The sequence below is a fragment of the Artibeus jamaicensis genome, unplaced genomic scaffold, assembly GCF_021234435.1.
Source record: "Artibeus jamaicensis isolate MK-2021 breed Jamaican fruit bat unplaced genomic scaffold, CSHL_Jam_final scaffold_286, whole genome shotgun sequence".
Taxonomy (NCBI): Eukaryota; Metazoa; Chordata; class Mammalia; order Chiroptera; family Phyllostomidae; genus Artibeus; species Artibeus jamaicensis.
In genome coordinates this window covers 2,740,003-2,761,567 of record NW_026522034.1, presented here as the reverse complement: position 1 = coordinate 2,761,567, position 21,565 = coordinate 2,740,003, and the positions used below count along the sequence as shown (strand labels likewise).

The 21,565-nt window shown below is 40.5% G+C and overlaps 1 protein-coding gene and 1 pseudogene across 2 annotated transcripts in view; one reads left to right on the top strand and one right to left on the bottom strand.

Moving 5' to 3' along the window:
* Positions 1-21,565, bottom strand: part of PTPN9 (protein tyrosine phosphatase non-receptor type 9) — an 85,336-nt gene that overhangs the window by 44,296 nt on the left and 19,475 nt on the right. For both annotated transcript variants that reach the window (XM_037131025.2, XM_037131017.2), the window contains exons 2-5: positions 14,516-14,659; positions 10,583-10,672; positions 9,731-9,855; positions 3,374-3,479 (exon numbers count right to left, since the gene is read on the bottom strand). In XM_037131025.2, coding sequence (XP_036986920.1) covers positions 3,374-3,479; positions 9,731-9,855; positions 10,583-10,672; positions 14,516-14,659 — 465 coding nt within the window. The remainder of the gene's footprint in view (positions 1-3,373; positions 3,480-9,730; positions 9,856-10,582; positions 10,673-14,515; positions 14,660-21,565) is intronic.
* Positions 6,616-6,713, top strand: LOC119038749 (uncharacterized; annotated as a pseudogene).

Sequence of the window (21,565 nt, the reverse complement as noted above, 5' to 3'; positions counted from 1 at the left end):
GCAAATAAAGAGGTTCCCAGATAAGAGAAAACTAAAGGAGTTCATCGTCACCAAACCAGCAGTATATGAAATGGTAAATGGACTTATTCAAGAAAAAGAAGATTAAAACTATGAACAATGAAAGGGCAAAAATACAAAACTATCAACAATTGTATCTAAAAAACAAGCTAAGCAAACAAGAAGAACAAGGACAGAATCATGGATAGAGAAAGCATTTTGATGGTTGCCAGGTGGGTGGGGGTTATGGGGAAAGGAGTGAAGAGGTGAGGGGATTAAGAAGTACAAATAGGTTGTTACAGAATAGCCATGAAGATATAAAGGAGGTATAGGAAATGGAGTAGCCAAAGAATTTATATGTATGATCAATGGACATAACCAAGGTGTGGGGATTGCCTGCAGAAATAGGGGATGCTAGATGGAGGGGAGCAAAAGGGGAAAAAATCGAGACAACTGTAATAGCATACTCAATAAAATATAATAAAAAAAAAGAAAATAGCTCCTCAAAATGTTACATGTAGAATTACCACATGAGCCAACAATTCCACTTCTAGTGTATGTGCAAAAGAATTGATATCAGAGACTCAGACGGATACTTTGTACACCAATGTCCACAGCAGCATTATTCACAACAGCCAACAGGTGGAAACAACCCAAATGTCTATGGACAGGTGACTGGATAAACAAAATGTTGTACACATATACAATGATACATTATTCAGCCTTAAAAAGGAATGAAATTCCAATATATGCTGCAATATAAATTAATCTTGAAAACATTATGCTACGTAAAATAAAATGCACATAAAAGGATAAACATTGTGTGATTCTACTTCAATGAGGACCTAGAAAAGGCAAATTACCAGAGGCTGGGGGTTGGGCCAGAGACTCAGGGGGCTGAGGTTATTAAAAGACATTGTTTAATGGATACAGAACTTTTCTTTGGGATGAAAAAACTGTTCTGAAAATGGACAGTGGTGATGGTTGCACTGTGAATGTACTTCACATCACTGAACTGTACACTAAAAATTGCTAAAATGGTAATTTTTATTATGTATATTTCACCACAATAAAAAATCAACTAAAAAATTAATACATATGTAATCAGTGGTAAAGCAGTAAAAAAATAGTTAATATATTTTTCCTGACTTTGGAATATGAAAGAATTTAAGATGCAAATACATGAAACAAACAAAAAAATTCAGACACATTTAACCATATTAAAGTTAAGAACTTCTTTTAGTTAAAAAGACTTAAGTGAAAACACAAGCTATAAACTAAGACAGTATATATTAATACATACGGATATATAAATGGATTAGTAGTAATATATAAAAAACTACATAAATGGACAAACCAATAGGAAACTGGGTAAACACTACAAGCAGGCATTTTGCAGAAAAAGAAAACATGGCCAATAAAGGTATAAAGAGATAATCTCATTACCATGAGGAATGCAAGTTGTACAAGATGCCATTTTGTCCCACCTGATTGGGAAAACATTAGCAAGTCTAACATCACTAAGTGTTGAAGAGGAGGTGGACCAATGAAAATTTTACACATGGCAGGTGGATACAACCATTTACAGTATTTTATGAAGCTGAATCTTCACGACCTTATCACCCAGTAATTCTACCAGGTGTATGAACATGCATTCCCAGTGGGGGGAATGGTACCATCCCCAAAGGGATGAAATTAGTTTTAAGGAGAGTGGAGAATGGGCAAAAACATCATACTCTTTTTATGCATAAACCACAGATACGCATTCAGTACATCATGATATATACAACACGTCTGTGGTGTTAGACTTTCATTAAAAGAACTGGGGGTGAGAGGTAGGGATGTCTTCAACAGGCTCCTCTGTGAGGTAATAATGAATAAAAATGGTCGAGAAACAAATGCACTGAAGATAAGTATAAAACTATTCACAGAAGCACTGTTAATAATAGCAAAAATCAGGAAACAATCCAAGCAACCATCAGTACAAGAGTAGATGAATAATCTGATACATTCACCAATGGATGAGGAATTAAAAGGTAACAGTCCTTCAACCATTAATAAAAGAAATGAGTCACAGCTACATGCTACAAGAGTAATTTTAATAAAATAATGATTAGTGAGTTCCAGAAAACAGCATGCGGTATAATACTTTATTTATATACTTTCTATTGTAAAGCTGTAATAGTAAATAAACATCTCTAGCCCTGGCTGGGTGGTTCAGTTGTTTGGAGTATCGTCTGGTTTGATCCCTGGTCAGGGCACGTACTCTGGGCAACCCGTAGATGTTTCTCTCTCCCCCCACTCCCTTCCTCTCTCCCTGTTGTCACTCAGTGGGTTCTGAAATTAATTTTATAGGTCATGACTAATATTTTTAAAATATGAACTAGAAGGGAATAATCAAAGTGACTGCCCATAGTAAGGATAAAGCTTACTTTGTGTAACTTTTTTTGTTTTATAAACATGTACACACAGATATACACACCCTTATTCAGATTCTGAAATTTAAACAACTCTGAAAACCTTAAGTTTCTTTTGTAAGTTTGGTGCAAAATTCACAGGGCAGCAATATCTAACCTGAACTGCCCTAGGCCATTTATAGCCCTTATTCTTCTCCACTCATTAAGAATAATACATCCCATTGCAGAAATATTAATGTTAGATTATAGAGTGGCACACATATTATCCTTTAAAGTTGAGCCCTGATGCTATGCCTCAGTGAATTGAGTGCTGGCCTTAAACTTAAAGGTTGCTGGTTCAATTCCCAGTCAGGGTGCATGCCTGGCACCAGGTCTCCAGTTGGGGGCATACAAAAGGCAACCATTACTGTGCCTCTCACACAGTGTTTCTCTCCCTCTCTTTCTCCCTCCTTTACCCTTTCTCTAAAAATAAATTAATTAATGAAATCTAAAGTTCAAAACATTAAAAAACACCCCTGGACCTAATAGCTTGGGATGAGAGATTAAGAACCTTATTTATGTATGCAACTCTACATATATGTTTAAGTGTACAAATACTTTTGTGGACTAAGTCATAACGTAAAACATATTTCTGACTAGATTATGTTTAAAAAGTCTGAAAGTCACTGGCTAGGTGACATTTTTCAAGGACACTGGCCTTCCTAGGCCTTCATTTACTCTTATTCTGTAAAACTCCAGGATGATTCAGAATGTTCCTGTACATTCTTATTTAAATTCTTTCCACTTTACTTGTAAGACCATTTCTTGTTCTGAAGAAGCAGGTATTAGTCTTCACTTACAGGTGACCTTCAAACAGAACACAATGTCTAAAGTTTACATAATTTATAAGTCTCCCAAAGAATAGAGAAAGGTCTCCTAACCACTGTAGGACAGTTGAGAAGACCCTGTCGCAGCCTTACCTTTAGCAAGTTTAGGACTTTCTTGCCAAGATCCAGCTCAAAGTTGGCATAATTAGAACCGCACATGTCATAGATAAACACCAGTCCATTCCTCTGAGTTTCAAAGCTGTAAACCAACCATTGAACAAAAATATTTAAGTAATCACATGAATGAGGCCGGCGGAAAGCCTAGGGCAAAACATGGGACACATCTGGGACCAAAATAACCACCTCCCTAAACACTGGTCTTAAAGAAAGATGATTTATCTTTGGTATCTGCTGTGCTTGTTGTGACACTGTGACTTGTAATAAGAACTATGTATTTAGTCTTTGACCCTGAAAATTCCTGGAATTTCTTAAGGGAAGATCTCAATAAAGGTGTCTGTTATGTTAATGAGGTGACTGCTGGAATGCCCTGAAGTCACCTAGGATGAAGATGGTTGCCAGGAGAACCAACCACTTGATTAGAGGGTTGCTGCTTTCAGTACTACCCACATCCCCACTTGGGCAGGAGGGGTGAGTGAGAGGCTAGAGACTGATTCAGTCACCAATGGCTAATGATTTAATCAATCATGCCTAAGTAATGAGGCTTCCATAAAAACTCAGTACAACAGGGTTTGGAGAGCTTCCAGTGGTTGGTGAACGTGTTGAAGTGTTGGGAGAATGGCCCTCTCAGAGAGACTGTGGAAACTCCATGCTCTTTCCCCACACCTTGCACTATATCCCATCCATCCACCTGGCTGTCTCTGGGCATATCATAAACTGCTAACCTAGTAAGTAAAATGTTTCTCTGAATCCTGTGAGCCATTCTAGCAAATTCATCAAACCCAAGAAAGGAGAGGTTAGAACCTCTGATTGACAGACTGTTGGTCAGAAGCAGTGGTGACAACCTAAACTTGCCATTGTTGTCTGAAGGGGGTGGAAAGAGACAGTCTTAAAGGGCTATAAACCCTTAAGCTGAGGAAGACCTGACACCTAGGTAGACAGTGTCAGAACTGAGGTGAACTGTGGAACACTGAGCTGGTGTTGAAAAACTGTGTGGTGGTGTGGGGCAAAGCCTCTCATGTTAGAACTGGAATTGGAACTTTACTTCCTGACACATATTTATCCACATTTATCAAGTACCAAACTTGTAAGTTATGAATGTTCCAGAGCATCTAAGTTGTCAAAATTTGAACTGTTTCTTCCTGTCTCTGAATCTGTCTATCCAAATTCTATAACATTCCATGTTTAGCTCAAAAGTTTCCTCTTCCACGAAGATCTCCCTAATAATTATAATCAAAGGTACTACCATCCTTCACCTTCTTGAAACCCTGTAAATCTTCCTGTGGATCTTCATTGTGGCTCTTAAAGTGTGCCAACTTTGTGTAGTGGTCTGATTCTGTCCTAGAGGGAAATGTGTTTTGTTCATTCGTTATCCCCAACAGCCCCCAGCACAGTCCGTGAAACACAGGTTCACCGTGAACGATCATTGAATTGTAATACAGTGGACTGGAAACTATCACTTAGAAAATCCTTTGGACTGTGGGGAACTGTAAAACAGAACTCTACGCTTAATGATTGTGAATTTGTCCCTTTTGACTTGGAGGAAGAAAACCTAAAAAAGGTTTTTGGAAAACATCTTCAAAAGTAAAGGTGGTCAGCCTATTCCCAAATTGAAATTAGGAATACATGCAGATACGAAAAGTATTCCTAAGTGCAATCTCCTAAATGCCTAAGGACTTTTCAAAGTTACCCCTAAACCAAGCAAGATCCTTATTTGCTTTATTCTGTACACAGAATAAATTATTTGACTGGATTATCTGGAGCTGACAGCAACAGTTTTCACATTTACAGTGGTACCTCAGTACTCATCGTTAATTTATTCTGACGAGTGGCAAGCACACAACTATTGATGAAATGTTTTCTATTACAGGGTGGTGTCGTGACTCATAGAAGTTGTAGCAAGTGTGAAGAATGGTGAGCAAGCGCTGAGTGCTGAAACATCCTCATCAAAATACAACAAGTACCAGATTTGACTAATTCTGAAGATGCCGAATACCAAGGTACCACTGTATTTAAAACTGAGAAGTCTTGGCACACAAAACACAATCCTGAAATTAGGGGTCTCATGTTATTTTGTATACTATTGGATTGGCCAAAAAGTTTGTTTGTTTCCTTAAGATGGCTCTAGTGGTGCTAACTTGTCTTTAATGTCATTCAAAACAATTTTGTTAGATAGTATTGTGACCATTATCAGATCAGCATTCATCAAAAAAACTTATCAAAACTGGTGAATTTTTGTGTAGACATTTTAATATTGAAGATGAAAGAAAATATGCAACATTTTTGGCATACTGTGCTTTATTATTTCAAGAAAGGTAAAAACACAACTGAAAAAAAAAAGATTTGTGCAGTGTATGGAGAAGGTGCTGCGACTAATCAAACGTGTCAAAAGTGGTTTAAAAAGCTTTGTGCTGGAGATTTCTCACTGGGTGATGCTCCATAGTCGGGCAGTTGAAGTTGGTAGTGATCAAATGGAGACATTAATTGAGAATAATCAGCATAACACCATATGGAAGATAGCTGACATACTCAAAATATCCAAATCAATAAAGTTATTCATGAAATCAAAAAACATGTCTCTTGCCCTGGCTGGTGTAGCTCAGTGGATTGACTGGATTAGGTCTGCGAAATAAGGGATCCCAGTTCGATTCCCAGTCAGGGCATGGTTGCAGTTCCCAGCGGGGGACACACAAGAGGCAACCACACATTGATATTTCTCTCCCTTTCTCCTTCCCTTCCCTTCCCCTCTAAAGATAAGTAAAATCTCTAAAAAAATGTGTCTTATTTTACAGAAAAAAATAAATGGACTTTATGGCCAACCCAATAATTTTTTTTGAACTCCTATAAGCGTCTATACTTTTTTCCTGTGAATAAAATCCAAGACGGAAGCACCCACTAATGAAGTAGCATTTGAAAAAATCTCTAATTGTGAGGTAGACCCAAGTTTCTCTAGTAGCCTTAGGTTCAAATAGTCCCTAATGTATTGTAGTCAGTGGTAAATCCTGACCCCGTTTTATGACCCCAGAGAGATTATGATTCACCAAGATCGCAGATGCTATACGATTACTATCTGGGTCTAGAGACTTCCCATTTCTCCACAGCTCATCAAAGGCCAAATTCAAAGAATTATAGCTTTTCCCCTCACAGCTCCAGCTTGTGGCAGGGAACTGAAACAAGGAGAAGACAGTACCAGAGGAAATAGAATTTAAGTTTCAAAAAGCAATCGTGTCAAGAAAGGCGTAAACTAAACACTTTGCAGCCCTTTCCTGCCCTTGAATATGATGTCTTCGGTGTAGGAGCTGTATATGTAGCAGTGTAAAAAAAAAACAACAATCTTGTATAACAATGCAGGTTCTATATTCCCAGAAACTACTCATCCTCTGAAGGCATGTGATTTAAATAAAAATACAATAGTACTTACATTTTTCTGGGCATAGAATATGAGGTTTAAAATAATAGCTAATTCTCTAGTAAGAATACTTGCCTTCTTCCTGAATTTGATTTCTAAGCTGGATGCTACTAGGAACACCAGTTAACTTTAAAACACAGCCCCTCATATGTTTCAAAACAATCAAGGGTAGGGTAGGGGGTAGGTGAGGAGCTATCAATGAAACAAGATTGGTTACAGATCACTTTGAAGGTGACAGATGATGGGTATGTGGAAGTTTATGATAGTATTTCCACCCAGGAAGATTTGGGAATTTTCCATTATATAACGTTAAAAACAAGGTACTCTGCCCTCAAAGAGCTTACAATCTACTGGTAGATGGAAAAAGCAACAGTATAAAATACATGACATGATAAGGCCATGTATAATTAAACACGAAATGATCAGCAGTAGCAAAAACTGCTAATAAAGTCAAAGTAAGAAGAATTTAATTTATGACAGGATGGAGGAGTGGTGACGAGGCCAGTCACAGTAGTTAGGCCTTAAAAAAGGGCAAGACTGACTGGCCCTGATTGGTATGACTCATGGGTTGGACGTCGTACTGCAAACCAAAAAGTTGCTGGTTCAATTCCTGGTCGGGGCACACAACTGGTTTGTGGGCCAGGTCCTCAGTTGGGGGCGTGTGAAGGCCAACCGATCAATGTTTCTCTCTCTTTCTCCCTCCTTTCTCCTCTAAAAATAAATAAATTAAATCTTTTAAAAAAATAATTAATTAAAAAAGTAAAAAGGACAAGATTCAGTGAAGAAAAGGGCTTTCCATCCTGGTTTAAGGTAATTTGGGAAAACAAGAATTTCTTCTCACTACTGAGAATATTTTGCTTGGAGAAAGGGTTCACATTTATTTTATATGTATCCTCTGAATAACAAGGAGTCACTGATGGTTAAGTAAGAAATGGATGTAACAAAAAATTTCAATGGTGTTTTTCTGTGGGGAGGTACTCTTGTGGGACCCAATGCTCACACTGGAAAGAATGAGCTCTGGCTAGGCCATGCCTGTATGAGACCTCTGACTCCCTACGTTGCCCAAGAAAGAAGGTCAATACTGAGTCTTCCAGTAAAGAAACCGTTCATTCATTCTTCTGAGCTGCAGTAGCATCTCAAAGGAACCTATATTTTGGATGTTATGCTGAAGACCAATCACAGAAAAGGAGAACTGAGGCATTCCACACTTCTGATTGTGCAGTACCAGGCCCAAGACACTGGTCCTCTCTTTAGTAACTTCCTTTTTACAGAACATTGCTGTGTGTTGTTTAAACCTATCTCCCACTAAGCATCAAAAGCAGAAGCTAAGGACTATGAAGGTAACATTAACAAGGCAGTAACCAGTGAACTAACTAGACAGAGACCACCAACTAAGACAATCCTTCGGCTATTCCCATCCTCTAACTGCATCGATTGACAAATGCTGTGTATAGCGGTCTCACTATCTCAGGTCTCAGCCCCACATATCACCCCTAAACCAGGGGACCAGCCCATAATACCCAGAGCAATAACAATCTGCAAATGTCAAGTCTAAGGGGAAAAAAGTATGACAGAAAAATAATACAGCAGGGTACAAATAGCTCTGGCCAATGGAAAAAAAACAGGATCTTAGACCTAGTTGGAACAACATGTGATGACTGTAAAAGTGTCACAAATTCCTGAGACTTCAGTTTCTTTGTCTATAGAACAATAATAATACCATTTATCTTAAAGGGAAGAGATATGACCTGAGCTGGTTCTTTTTGTTTATGTACCTATTGATAGAGACGATTTTGCTTAACTCTATCCCTTTGGACTCTTCTTTCCTGAATGTTGAGTCTCAAAATCCTCAATGACAAAATGGCATTATTCCTATTTCAAAGAAACTGAAGTCCCAGGCGGTTTTAAAAATCAACATCCAGGAAAGAATGAAAAAAAAAAACAACCCACCATCACAGGTCATCTCCTCCTCATTCTCAGTCAATAACTAATTCTTTAAAATTTTTTTTAACTTACTGATTTTAAAGAAAGAGGAAGAGAAGGAAAGAAGAGAGGGGGGAAAGAAACATCAGTTTGTTGTTCCACTTATTTTTTTTCTTTTTTAAAGATTTTATTTATTTTTAGAGAGGGTAAGAGGGAGAAAGAGAGGGAAAGAAACATCGATGTGTGGTTGCCTTTCACACGCCCCCTACAGGGACCCTGGCCTGCAACCCAGGCACCTGCCCTGACTGGTAACTGAACTGCTGCCCTTCGATGTACATGCTGCCACTCAATCCATTAAGCTACACCAGCTAGGGCTGTTGTTCTACTTATTTATGCAATCACTGGTTGATTCTTTTTTTTTTTAATTAAAAAAATTTTTATTTATTTTTAGAGACAGGGGAAGAGAGAAAGAAAGGGAAACATTACTTTGTTCTCTTGCATGCCCCCAACTGAGGACCTGGCCTGCAACCCAGGCATGTGCCCTGACCAGAAATCTGACAGGTGACCTCCCAGATTGCAGGCTGCTGCTCAACCCACTGAGCCACACCACTCAGGGCTCACTGGTTGATTACTGTATGTACCTTAACCAGGGATTGAACCAACAACCTTGCTATACTGGGACAATGCTCTAACCAACTGAGTTACCTGGCCAGGTCTTCTCAATAAGTAATTCTTAATACACTGAGGACTGCTATTTAATTGTCTTTCTCAACTTCTGTAATCCTGAAAAGAGCCAAGCAGGTAAAGATACAGGAAACCCACCATCTTAATAGTACCTAGAAATATGTCAAGCCTTTAAGGACATAGGTCATTTTCACAGCACTCATTGCCCAGGGCACATCCAAGGGACACAGGAAAGGCACTGCTAAGTTTTACCAAATCAAGAACTGTCCCCTTCCCATCTGGATGCAGCCCACCTAAAAGATAATCTCCATGCTCACCTATCCACAGCTCTGTCTAGCAGGTAAAACAGAGCCTGAAGTACCACATGCTGGACCGACTTGTGAGGATGATGCAGTCTGGCAGTGAAGAGGGCGATGGAGGCTCCTGTTGGGTCCCGAACATTCTAGAGCAAATAAAACAAGAAACATTTAGAAATCAAACAGAAAATCCCGATAATCACTAAGTCTTCTTATATCCTGGATATAGCTTTCCAATAAAAACAGAACAGATACTGACACTACTTCTCTGGCTTGCATCAGTTGCTCCAGAAAGGGAAGAAAGTTTATGTCATCTTGTGCCTGATTTTTTGCACCCTCTGCCCCCCACCATATATTGGTGACAGGAAAGAAACACATTATTTTAAAAAACTGGCTGATTAGCTAATTTCCCAGGCAGGATGCCCAAAGAAACAAATAGCAGCGGAAAACAATAAAATCCACCCACTGTATAAATCCTTACCTGAAAGGCTATGGTCTCCAGTGAAGAGATCTTACATTCAATAAGGTAGGATGGGCCTCTGACAGAGTATATGCCCACCCCAAAAGCCTTTACTAACTTACGAACCAATGAAGAAACTTTTCTAAATCTACCATACAATTAATTCTCAATAGTTTCAGTTATTACTAGAATAATTTTATGCCAAATTACACAGCTGCTTCACATTTGCTCCCAACTGTTGAGATGCTCTAGAGTCGGGATACAGTATGCAGCCAAAAAAGTCCAAAGAGGACAATAGCTACGAAAAGAAATAATGGGGGGAAAAAAAAAGAAAAAAAAAACTTCAATTTTTCTCCTGTTAAAAAAAAAAAGGAAATAATGAGACATTACAAGAGGGGTCCAGGAAGACTCACTAAGATGGTGAATTTTCCACTAAGGATCTCAGAACGAAGAGGTTCTTCATGAGGTTTCAGCTTCACAATGCCTTCTTTCCTTCGTGTTTCCTAAAAATAAAGCACACAGGATGAATCAGTATGAAAATACTATATATCCAGAACAGGTTTATGCAATCACCAAATTTCAGAGATAAGGGATTTTACAAGTCAGCTAACTGAACCATAAACTCCTTTGTAACACCCTTCCAGGCCAACTAAGTGTTATCAGAATTCCTGTCCTAATGACACCTTATCAGCTCTTTAGGTAGAATACTTCCCTAGGAAGCAGTGAGAATCCTAAACCTGCAGACCAACCATTATATATCATTAGCATACAGGGTCAATTTCTTAAACATGCAGTAGCACAGATATCGGCCAGGATATTAAATATACACCCAAAGCTCTCAGTAAGCAGGTACTCTCACGTATCTTCCAGGCACAGACCTCTCCTTATTTTCCCCTCCTCTTCCCTCAATATACCCTTAACGACAGCTACCATCACCTCATTTTTCCATCTTTTTCATCTTCATGGTCACACTCTTTTTTTTTACTTTATTAGTACTTATTTTATGCTGAAATTACTCCCAGGCCATAAGGTGTTGCTTCTTTGGTTTCTTCTGGGATATTGGTTTCTTCTATGCAACCCCCTCTCCTGGTTCAGGAACAACCTGCTCTTTTTCAGCAGGATCGTCTCAGTGTGGCAGGGAGGGCTCATGTGTGGGGTAACGTGCCCACGAGCTGTTAATTCTGCGCTGCATCTTGGGAGCTTTGTTCACTTGGATGTGCTCAATGACCAGAGAATCTACATCTAAACCCTAAGTTCAGCATTAACTGCACTTTTAAGCTTGTGCAGCAACAATTCAGCATTCTTTTCGGGTCACCGACCCTGTGTCCTGCCCCACTGTTTGGCCTGGGCACACCTACCAAATCCACCGTTGTAATGAAGGAAACGTGCACATTGCTTCTGTAAAGTGGCATCCTTCACATACTTGGTGGCTTTTCAAATATGCATACCCTTGATGGCCTGGGCAGTTTCATGAGTTCTTGTAGTGAACACCAAGATATAAATCTCTTGATCTGTATGACTTTGTGGGATTTTCTGGGTCAAGTGAATAGTGAACTATTTTCAGAGGTCACCTCTGGCTGCTTTGGGGAAGAGCCATGGTCAGATTCTTTAAGCTCACCCTCAGCTCCCTTAGGCTCAGCCTACTACTGCATTCTCATTTTGTCTAACTACAGACGGTCCTGACTGTCACTGAATCCAGCAGCCATTTTTGGTTCTTCTTTACATGACAAGGTTGACCACTCACATTCCCTTCTTCCTGAGAAATTCTCTATCTTTGACGGAGAATATTTTCTGGCTTTTGCTATTTCTTCAACTATTCCTTCTAAGTCTCTTTTGTGGGCTTTTAAAAAATTATTATTCATTTGCTCATTCGCTGACTCATTTATTTATTCTGCAAATATTTGTAGAATAACCATGATGTGCCATACACTGAGCTAAGTGCTAGAAACATGCTGGTGAATAAAACAAAACCAGGTCTTCCCCAGTCCGTCTCTAAAATCAAATTCAAATACCTTGAGTAGCCAGTGCTGGGATCACAGAAGAGTGCATGCCCTACCTAAATCCAACTTTTAAAAGGACTTTTCAACCAAAGAAAGCAAAAAGTCTAAGGAGAGATTTTGTCTTAGACACTCTCCCAGGATGACCTCACCCATTCTCATGGTTCCAACATTCAGCTCTCCTTTGTTCACTCCAAATCTCCACTTGCAGTCCAGATTTCTTTTCTAAACCCTAGACTTATATTCCAACTGCTCAGAGGACACGTCTACATAGATATCCTAATGGCACTTGAAACTTTACATGGCCAAAATGAACTCATGGCCTTCTCTGTCTGCATACCTGCACCTAGGAGGGAAAATCCCTGACATGCACCTTGTCATCTAAGGAACGGAACTGGAACCTTGGTCTCCTCTTGCCTCACACATCAGGTTAAGCAACCCCATCCTACCGATTTTACTTATAGAATCAGACCACTTTTTATTTATCACCACTTGACATTATTTCTAAAGACACCACAATTATCTCTATTCCAGTAAGTACAAGAGCCTTTTATAATTTTTTTTAATGTATTTTTATTTTTATTTTTTTTAAGATTTTATTTTTATTTATCTTTAGAGGGGAAGGGAAGGAGAGAGGGAGAGAAACATCAATGTATGGTTGCCTTTCATGCATCCCCTGCTGGGAACTGGCCTGCAGGGAACCGGCCTGCAACCCGGGTATGTGCCCTGACTGGGAATCGAACCGCGATTGCCTGGTTCGCAGGCCTGCGCTCAATACACTGAGCTACACCAGCCAGGGCTAATTTTTTTTAAAAAGATTTTATTTACTTATTTTTAGAGAGGGAGAAGGGAGGCAGAAAGAAAAGGATGGAAACATCAATGTGTTGTTGCTGTCACGTGGCCCCCACTTGGGACCTGGCCCACAACCCGGCCATGTGCCCTGGCTGGGAATTGAATCAGCGACCCTTTGGTTCGCAGCCTGCACTCAATACACTGAGCTGCACCAGCCAGGGCGTACAAGAGCCTTTTGAAATTTGTCGGGCTTTAGCTTACCATTCTGATCTATTCTCCAAAGTACAGTAAGAAAAATCTTTCCAGAATGCAATCTGATGAAGTCATTCTGTTGTTTATACCTTCAATGAATTTCTCTGCCATAAGAAAAAGCGGTATGGATAGACCTGGAGAACATATGCTAAGTGAAATAAGCCAGTCAGAGAAAGAAAAATATCATATGATCTCACTTGTATCTAGGATCTAATGAACAAACTGAACTAACAAGCAAAACAGAGAGTGACTCATAGATGGAGAGATGACAGTTAGTGGTGAGGGTTGGGGATGTTAGGGGGTGGAGGAACTGAGCAAAAAGGAAAAAAGACTCGTGGACATGGACAACAGTGTGGTGATTGCTGGGGGGAGGCGGGCATAAGGGGACTAAATGGCAATAGGAAAAACTACAATAAAGATTAAATTTTAAAAATTAAGAAAAAGCAGATAGATACCCCCTTATCTGGCCCTGTTTACCTCTGCTGCTCAAGCTCTTGCCATACCCCATCCCACTCGTGTCTCTGCTTAGCTCAGTTTCTCCCAAGGTATTGGAAACTTGCTACTACCTCTGTCATACCTTCGTGAACTTTTTTCCTCTACCTTTTTGATTCCTACTCATTCTTTAGGATCTTAATTTAGAAGTCATTTCCTTCAGAAAGACTTGCACAGAACCCACTAATGCCCTATCATAACTTTTCTGTACCCGATTGTTTACTCTGTCTTTCTAAATAGTGATCTCTACACCTGGAGCATAGCACTACACAATAAATTTCTGCTGAATAAATGAATAAAGACAGAACAACATGACCCACAAGATAGGCTTAAAGAGCTTTTGTCTTAAACCAGTCCTAGTGCTTCTTACCCGCCTGACTCTCTCAGAAGGGCATTTTTTTAAAATTTAGGGAGACATGTTTTCACAGAAACTCTCTGACCCCAAAGGTAGAGCTCTTGAATACTGACCCACTTTTTAAATTTTAATTATTTTTAGAGAGAGAAGAAAGGAGGGAGAAAGGGAGGGACAGAAACATCGATGTGTGAGAGAAATGTCAATTGGCTGCCTCTTGCATGCTCCCAACTGGAGACCTGGCCCACCCCCATGCAGGTGCCCTGACTGAGATTCGAATCAGCAATCTTTCGGTCCACAGGCTGGTGCTCGATCCACTGAGTCACAACAGCCAATGTATTTCTTTTTTAAACGAGAGTGGGGAGAACATGCAGAACCACTGTGTGCAGAGAGTGGCAAAGAAAATAGGAACATAAGAGAGTACAGCTGCCACAGGTCTGGTCCACCCCGGAGCTACGTACCCTGTAGGTGTGGAACAACTCTATGGAACGGAGCACGTCAAACTTCCGGGCCATGAGGAACTTCACAGCCACATTCCAAGAGAGAGGGGAAACGTTGTACTGAGCTGTCCACTTGTTAATCTCTTCAAGAAACTGCTTGGTGGCCTGTTTGACAAAGATAGTAAAGAATAATGAGTAAGTAGAGAACATATTTACTGAGTCAAAAAACAAAGCAAAAAAAAAAAAAATCAATCACCCTCTCCCCAAGCAAGTCTGAAACCATAGCTGACTACAGGGAGCAGGTAAAGACAAGAGTTGGAAAGACATCTAAAACCAGAAATAGTGAAATTTGTTCGTGCAACCCACGGAGGCCAGATGAAGGGGGAGACAAAGGATCCCAAATGAGATGCAAACTACTGGCCCCAACGCAAAAGTAAAGTCTGTTTTTTTTTTAAGGTTAAAAAAAGGTAAATGGGCTCTCTGAAGGGTTATTGCACGACATACTAAATAATACAGGAATCTCAGCTGGTCCTGTGGTCCCACAAGCTAACTGGGCACAGCAAAACAATCAGAAAATGGTTTTGGTTTTGGAATCAGCAGTCTATTTGAGAGTATTATTTGAGAAATACCACGAACAACTTAACAAACCAAAAGGACAAATGTTCTTTCTAGCTGACTGACCCCACAGGTCCTCCTCACGCTTCCCATGGCAGCCAAAACCAGACATGAGTGACCAGAGTCATTACAGTCCTTTGATAATGGTCTGTCTGGGAGAGAGGCATGGTGAAAAGCCTGATATTGGGGGAAGGATGGTAAATTCTCACTTTTACTGCCTAATACCAAGCTGGCAAGATGCCTCTTTGTTCCTATCTCTTGATTAACCCATATTCTTTTATCCTCTCTCATCCTACTCCTCCTTACATTTTAAACCAGTTTCCACTCTAGCCGTACTACCCTTCTTTTTCTTCATTACAAATAGAATTTACATGAGAATCTTTGCACAAAAAAATTAAATTGTTAAAAATTTTCTGTAGAGCTATTCAGTTCCTTCCACCCCAAAACTGTTCTCACATACTGGTCTAAAAGGTGAGATCAACTTGATGAGAAATCTGAAATTTAATTAAGTAACCAGTCAATACACAGTTAGAATATATATATTAAACTACTGTGTTATTTATTAACTATTTGTTAATAGCTGTGATAAGAAGTATAAGGAATACAAAAATTAGGTGTGCTTCAAAAGGTGTTACAACCAATCTACTAAAAGGGGACTCAAGACTTGAAAAATTTTAGCTTAAGGTAAAAAGTTGTAAGTCTAGCAAGAAATGTGTATGTTAAAGCTTTTGTTTCAGAAACTACAGATAAGGCCCATCCTGGCTCCTGGGAAAATAGCTGACCTCTTAGAACATTGCTACAGATGACCGCCTGGGGACAAATGAAGGCATCCTGACCTTTGTGTTCCAGGGAGAGGCAGACCACCACAGGCCCCTGGGAATAGCTAACAGCTAACTGCCCGGGACAGGAATGTTGCAGGTTCTGAATCTCAAAGCCCTCAGCCTCACCTTGTTTATTTCTACTCCCCTCCCCCGGCCTGTTACAAAAAGTCTGGCCAGGAAAGAGAAGACAAGATGGTCTGTTAGGGTATGAACCTATCATCTTCTCAGATTGCTGGCCATCTGAATAAAGTGCCTATAAAGATTCAATCGCTGCCATTGCTTATTGGGTTTGGTAGGCACAGGTAGCCTGAACGCCGGTCTCTTTTCTGGTCTCACTACTACTATGTGTCCATGGACAAGGCACTTCTCTCTTTACCTTTAAATTTTCTATTGAAAAACAAGGGGAGAAAGGGTAACAGCAATGACCCACTTTAGAGTCTTGGCAACAAGTCCTACCTTGCAAGTATAATCAAAATTGCCACCTATGTGTTTAAACAAGTAGCAAACTAGGGTCCTAGAAGAGTTAGCAATCTCTCACTTATTCATCCCCCAATTTCTAGAGAAGGAAAAAGGCACTTTACAAACTAGAGCAAAACCTAAGAGGCCTGAGGCAACAGTTTACAATACTGGAAAAGGAGAGAAGTAGCAAAACAAATCAGGCAAAATGCATTAAATGAACCAAGAAATAAAGACCATGAAGAAAAGCTTTCAGACTATCACTTTGGCCCAGAACCAGCTGAAGTAGGGCCAGAAAAATGAATCCTAGAGAAGACAAGACAAACTTAGAATGCTCCTCAGAAAACAGTGTGAACAGTCTCAGTGGGGTAAGCGGCCAGCATCAGAATGAGGAAGAACTGAATGGAAAAAGAAGAGAAGTGGGCACAGAAAGATCCCAGAAACAAAACTTCAGCCAGCTGGGAAGGTCCCCAGGAGACTGGGTAAAGGAGCAGTCCCCCAACCTTTTTGGCACCAGGTACTGGTTTTTCCACAGACAAAGAGGGGAAGAATGGGGGAGAGGGGACAGGAGGTGGAGCTGGAGGGGGGCGGGGGTCAGAAGGCTGAGCTCAGGGGAGCTCCCCTCAGTGGCCTGGTTCCCAACAGGCACGGTACCGAGACCCACCCAGTACCAGTCCGCAGCCCAGATTTGGATTTGGGGGACCTCTGTTGTAAAGGATGTTTGTTTTTCAATTAACATATCATCTTTCAAATCCTGCCCTCTCCTGAGAATTTCTGAAGTTGCTTGTGGAATAAAACACCAGAATATTAGTATACCATCCTTTCCCTCTTTTTCTAATAAAAACAATAGGCAAATCAACATGCAGGCAAGAGGGAAAATGTATATACATTTTTCATGCAGGCGGGAGAGTTAAATGACCGGAAGATTGGTTATATGAATTCATCACGTATCTGTTATGACGATTTTTCATAAGTAAGCCATGCCCCAGTAAGACAGACACAAGTTTCAAACACTTCCTTTGATGTTTTTGTTGGCTTCCTTCTACCAAACTCAGTTCGTTCATGGCTCTTAATGTCCTATACTCCCAAGAGCTATTGCCTTGAACTGACCTCTGTCCCCTGCTGGTCAGGATGTTATTCTTGGCTTTAAGCAAGGGAACAATTCCTGATTTGGTCTGTCTAGCTCTTGCCTGAGGAGAATCTAGTGTACTGTAAGCAAGGATGTGACATTTACTGACGCAAACACATATACCACCTTCCTCAGATTTACCCTCCTCCACAGCCCATCCCTCTGAAAAGTCAGAAAAGATGGTCTCATCTTTTTTTTTAAAGATTGCATTTATTTATTTACTCTTAGGGAGAGGGGAAGGGGGTGGGGAGAGGGAGAGAAACATCAATGTGTGAGATATACAAAGATAAGTTGCCTCTTACACACTCCCAACTGTGGACTTGGCCTGGAACCCAGGCATGTGTTCTGATGGGGGAATAGAATTGGTGACCTTTCGGTTAGGTTCACAGGCTGGTGCTCAGTCCACTGAGTCACACCAGCCAGGGCAGGATGGTCTCATCTTAAATAGCCTTTCTCTAGACAATTATTCAGATCACTCGTGTTTACACATGGGTTTGGCACAATCAGTGAGTACAAACCAAGCTGTGGTCCTGTTGGTTACCAGAAAACAAAAAGCAAAGCTTTCAGACAATTCAAATATATTAATGAGCAATACACTCTTCAGAAAGGATAATTAAAATTCCTGAAATAAATATTCACTGTATTTCCTGGTACAAGAAAGAATGAGCCAAAAGATCAGTCATTGACCAAAAAAAAAAACAAAACCAAAAAAACCCCTGAACTCAAGGTCAATGGTTTGAATCTATCTAGACTCCCAAATAACCATAGTGGTTAACACTTGGCAGCTAAAACAATCTCGAGGAGTGGGGAAGACAGAGACAAACTTTCAAATATATATTGTTCTAGTTCAGAAAATCATTTCCTTTTTGGCAACTTGTCATGCCCAGCAGCAGTAGTATTCCCCCTTCAGGGCAACAGAACAGTAGAGCTCTTTCAGGCAACCAATTATGTAGTCAGTCAGGCATTTACAAGTAAGTATCTGTGTAGGGCCTACTCAGTGCTAAGCGTACAGTAGTTGCTGAAGAGACATAATTTAGAGAGATAGAGACTCTATGCCGAGCAGCTGACAGTCATTTAAATATGGAGACAGATTTATTAATAGGTTATTATCATATCATTTGATATGTTCTAGGGCAGATCAGTGAACACAGTGCTGTGGGACTTGAACTCTCTCTAGGACAATTTTTTAAAAATTTTTTTCAGTCCTGACTGGTGTGGCTCAGTTGGTTGGGAGTCGTCCTACAAAAGAAAGGTTGCTGGTTTGATTCCCAGTCGGGTCACATGCCTGGGGAATGGTAGTTCGGTCTCCAATTGGGGCGCAGATGAGAGGCACCCAACCAATCTTCCTCTCTCTCCTTCCCCCTTGGTCTAAAAATAAATTTTAAAAATCTTTTCAGAGTGCCTGAAAAGGACAGGTAAAAATTTTGCAGGCAGAAACAAGCATTCTATAGTTAGACAAAACAAAATGTATGCAGGCAGTCATGAAAGGACAGAGATCACCGGGGAGTGTGTCCAGCAGTGTGTGACACAGAGTGGTGGGAGATGAGCTGATGTGGGGGCTGAGCCCCACTGGGAAGGTCCTTGCATCCTGTGCTCCAGCTTCTAGACACAAGACTACAGACGTGAGGAGTCAACAGGGATCTTTAATCAAAGGGATGAGCACGTAAGATTGCTTCTTCTCTTTCCCCCAAAAGTGACTTTATCAGCACTGGGGTAGCCAGACAGAAAGGAAAAATACCTAGCAGCAAGGACAAAAGTTCCCAAAAAGTAGGAACTCCCAGGCAAGACGGAGGTGTAGGTAGATACACTTTGCCTCCCTGCACCACCAAAAGAAGGGTAACAACAAATTTAAAAACAAAAAAAACCCAGAACTGCCAGAAAATTGAACTACCCAAGGAGTTAAAGGAAAAACATTCATTCAGACTGGTAGGAAGGGCGGAGGTGGGCAGCCAGGGTAGAGAGGATGAGTGCAAGGCAAAGGCTGGCAGACTGAGTGGTCCCACATTTGTGAGTGGATAAACTGGGAGGAACAGCAGGGAAGTGAGACAGACTGTGGAACCCAGGGTTCCAGTGAGGGGAAATAAAGACTCAAAACATCTGGTAGTAAAAACCTGTGGGGGTTGCAGTGGCAGTGGTGGGAGAAACTCCCAGCCTCACAGGAGAGTTCACTGGAGAGACCCACAGAGTCCTAGAACACATACAAATGGGGCAATGTTCCAACCAGCTGAGCCACACTGACCAGGGCAATGCTGGTATTTTTTTCAAAGAAATCCTCAAAAGTGAAATTCTCACAATTACACGATCAATTATAAATTATACCAATTCAAATTTTAAAAGGAAACGTCAAGAGACTAGTATGGTTGCACATTCTCCAAAGAGACAGACATTAAAAAAAAACCAACAAAGATAAACATGTACAAAGGAAGAGATCACAGTAAAAAAGACAACTGAGCCCTGGCTGATGTGGCTCAGTAGACTGAGTGGTGGACTGAGAACCAAAGGGTCACCAGTTTGATTCCCAGTCAGGGCACATTCCTGGGTTGCAGGCCAGGTCCCCAGATAGGGGCCGTGCGAGAGGCAATCGATCACACGTCGATGTTTCTCTCCCTCTCTTTCTCCCTCCCTTCTCCCCCTCTCTAAAAATAAATAAATTAAATCTTAAAAAAAGAGAGAGATAATAGAGTGATGGTTCTCACCCTAAGAAACGAAGAGCCAGGAAAGTCATAGCTCAGAATGAGCCAAGGCCTGTTAATTAAGCTTAGGAGAACAAAAGGGCTTTGTGAGAACCATCTAGACCTGTTGCTACTTCTTCCATTTCTCTATCAACAAGTCCAGTCTTCAACTTGAAGAGGGGAAGAATGAGTCTTGTGGAAATCAAGAACTGAAGCTCAGAATAGTACAGCCTCTAGCTATTCCAACCCAGCTCAAGCACCCAGACCTGTAAAACCTGACAGTCCTGAGAGTTCCGGGGGTGTCTGAAGAGCATCTGCTGTAGAACTTTAAGGAAGATCAGGCTGTCGAAGCCTGAGGAAGCATTTACTAAGGGCTATAAAAGTTCATGGTCCCTAGCAACCTTGGCCTGAATCCTGAGTAAACTGCACAACTGGTCTTTCTTTCACACACATACATGCCTAGCCTTGACCAATGGATTCTTTTTTTTAAAAAAGATGGACTTTGAGCTTCTAGAAAGGGAAGTAGTGAGCACAGGTGTGATTTACTGAAAACAAGTCTTTCAAGACTACAATTAGACTGAAAAATAAAGGAATATAATATATAGCAATGCTACTCAAAGTGAAGTCTTCACAGTGTAGCACTGGCACCACCGAGGAATTTGTCAGAAATGCAGACTCTCAGGCCCCACCACAAACCTGCTGAATAAGAATCTGCATTTTAACCAGATTCTCAGGTGATTCTCATGCATGATGGAGTTTGAAACTCACTGATGCATAGAACAGATCTACATTTTGGCAAGGCATTTTATGCAGTTTATACACTTATTTAATTCTCATAATAACCCTACAAAGTAGGAGTTGTTACCTGTAATTTATAGACATTCATGTTAGCAAGCATTAAACATCACTGTCTACCAAGCACTGTTCCAAAGACTTCATTCACTGATTTAATGCTCATAATAACTCTTTATGATAGGTACTCTTACTACCTACATTTTACATATGATGAAACCGAGGCAAACAGAGGACAAGCAAGTCCCTCATAATCACACAGAATTTGTGGTGCAGTTCCTGACCACAAGTGTGCTGCTCAGTGGGGCACATGACAGCCCTGTGGGATACAATAAACAATCACACCCAAAACAATAGGACCTGGAGGGGAGGATTTTAAAGGATGTAAAACATAAAAAATTTCAAAGGCATTCTTGAAAGGAGGAGATGATAGATTATGTTTATTGAGAGCCCACAGTATGAGGCATGAGTCAAGCACTTTGCATCTACCTTTCATTCAAAGGTGTTTCATTCAACCTTTCCAGCAGGCCCATTTGTAGGTATTAATATATCTTATAAATGAGGAAATAAAAACCTAGACAACTTA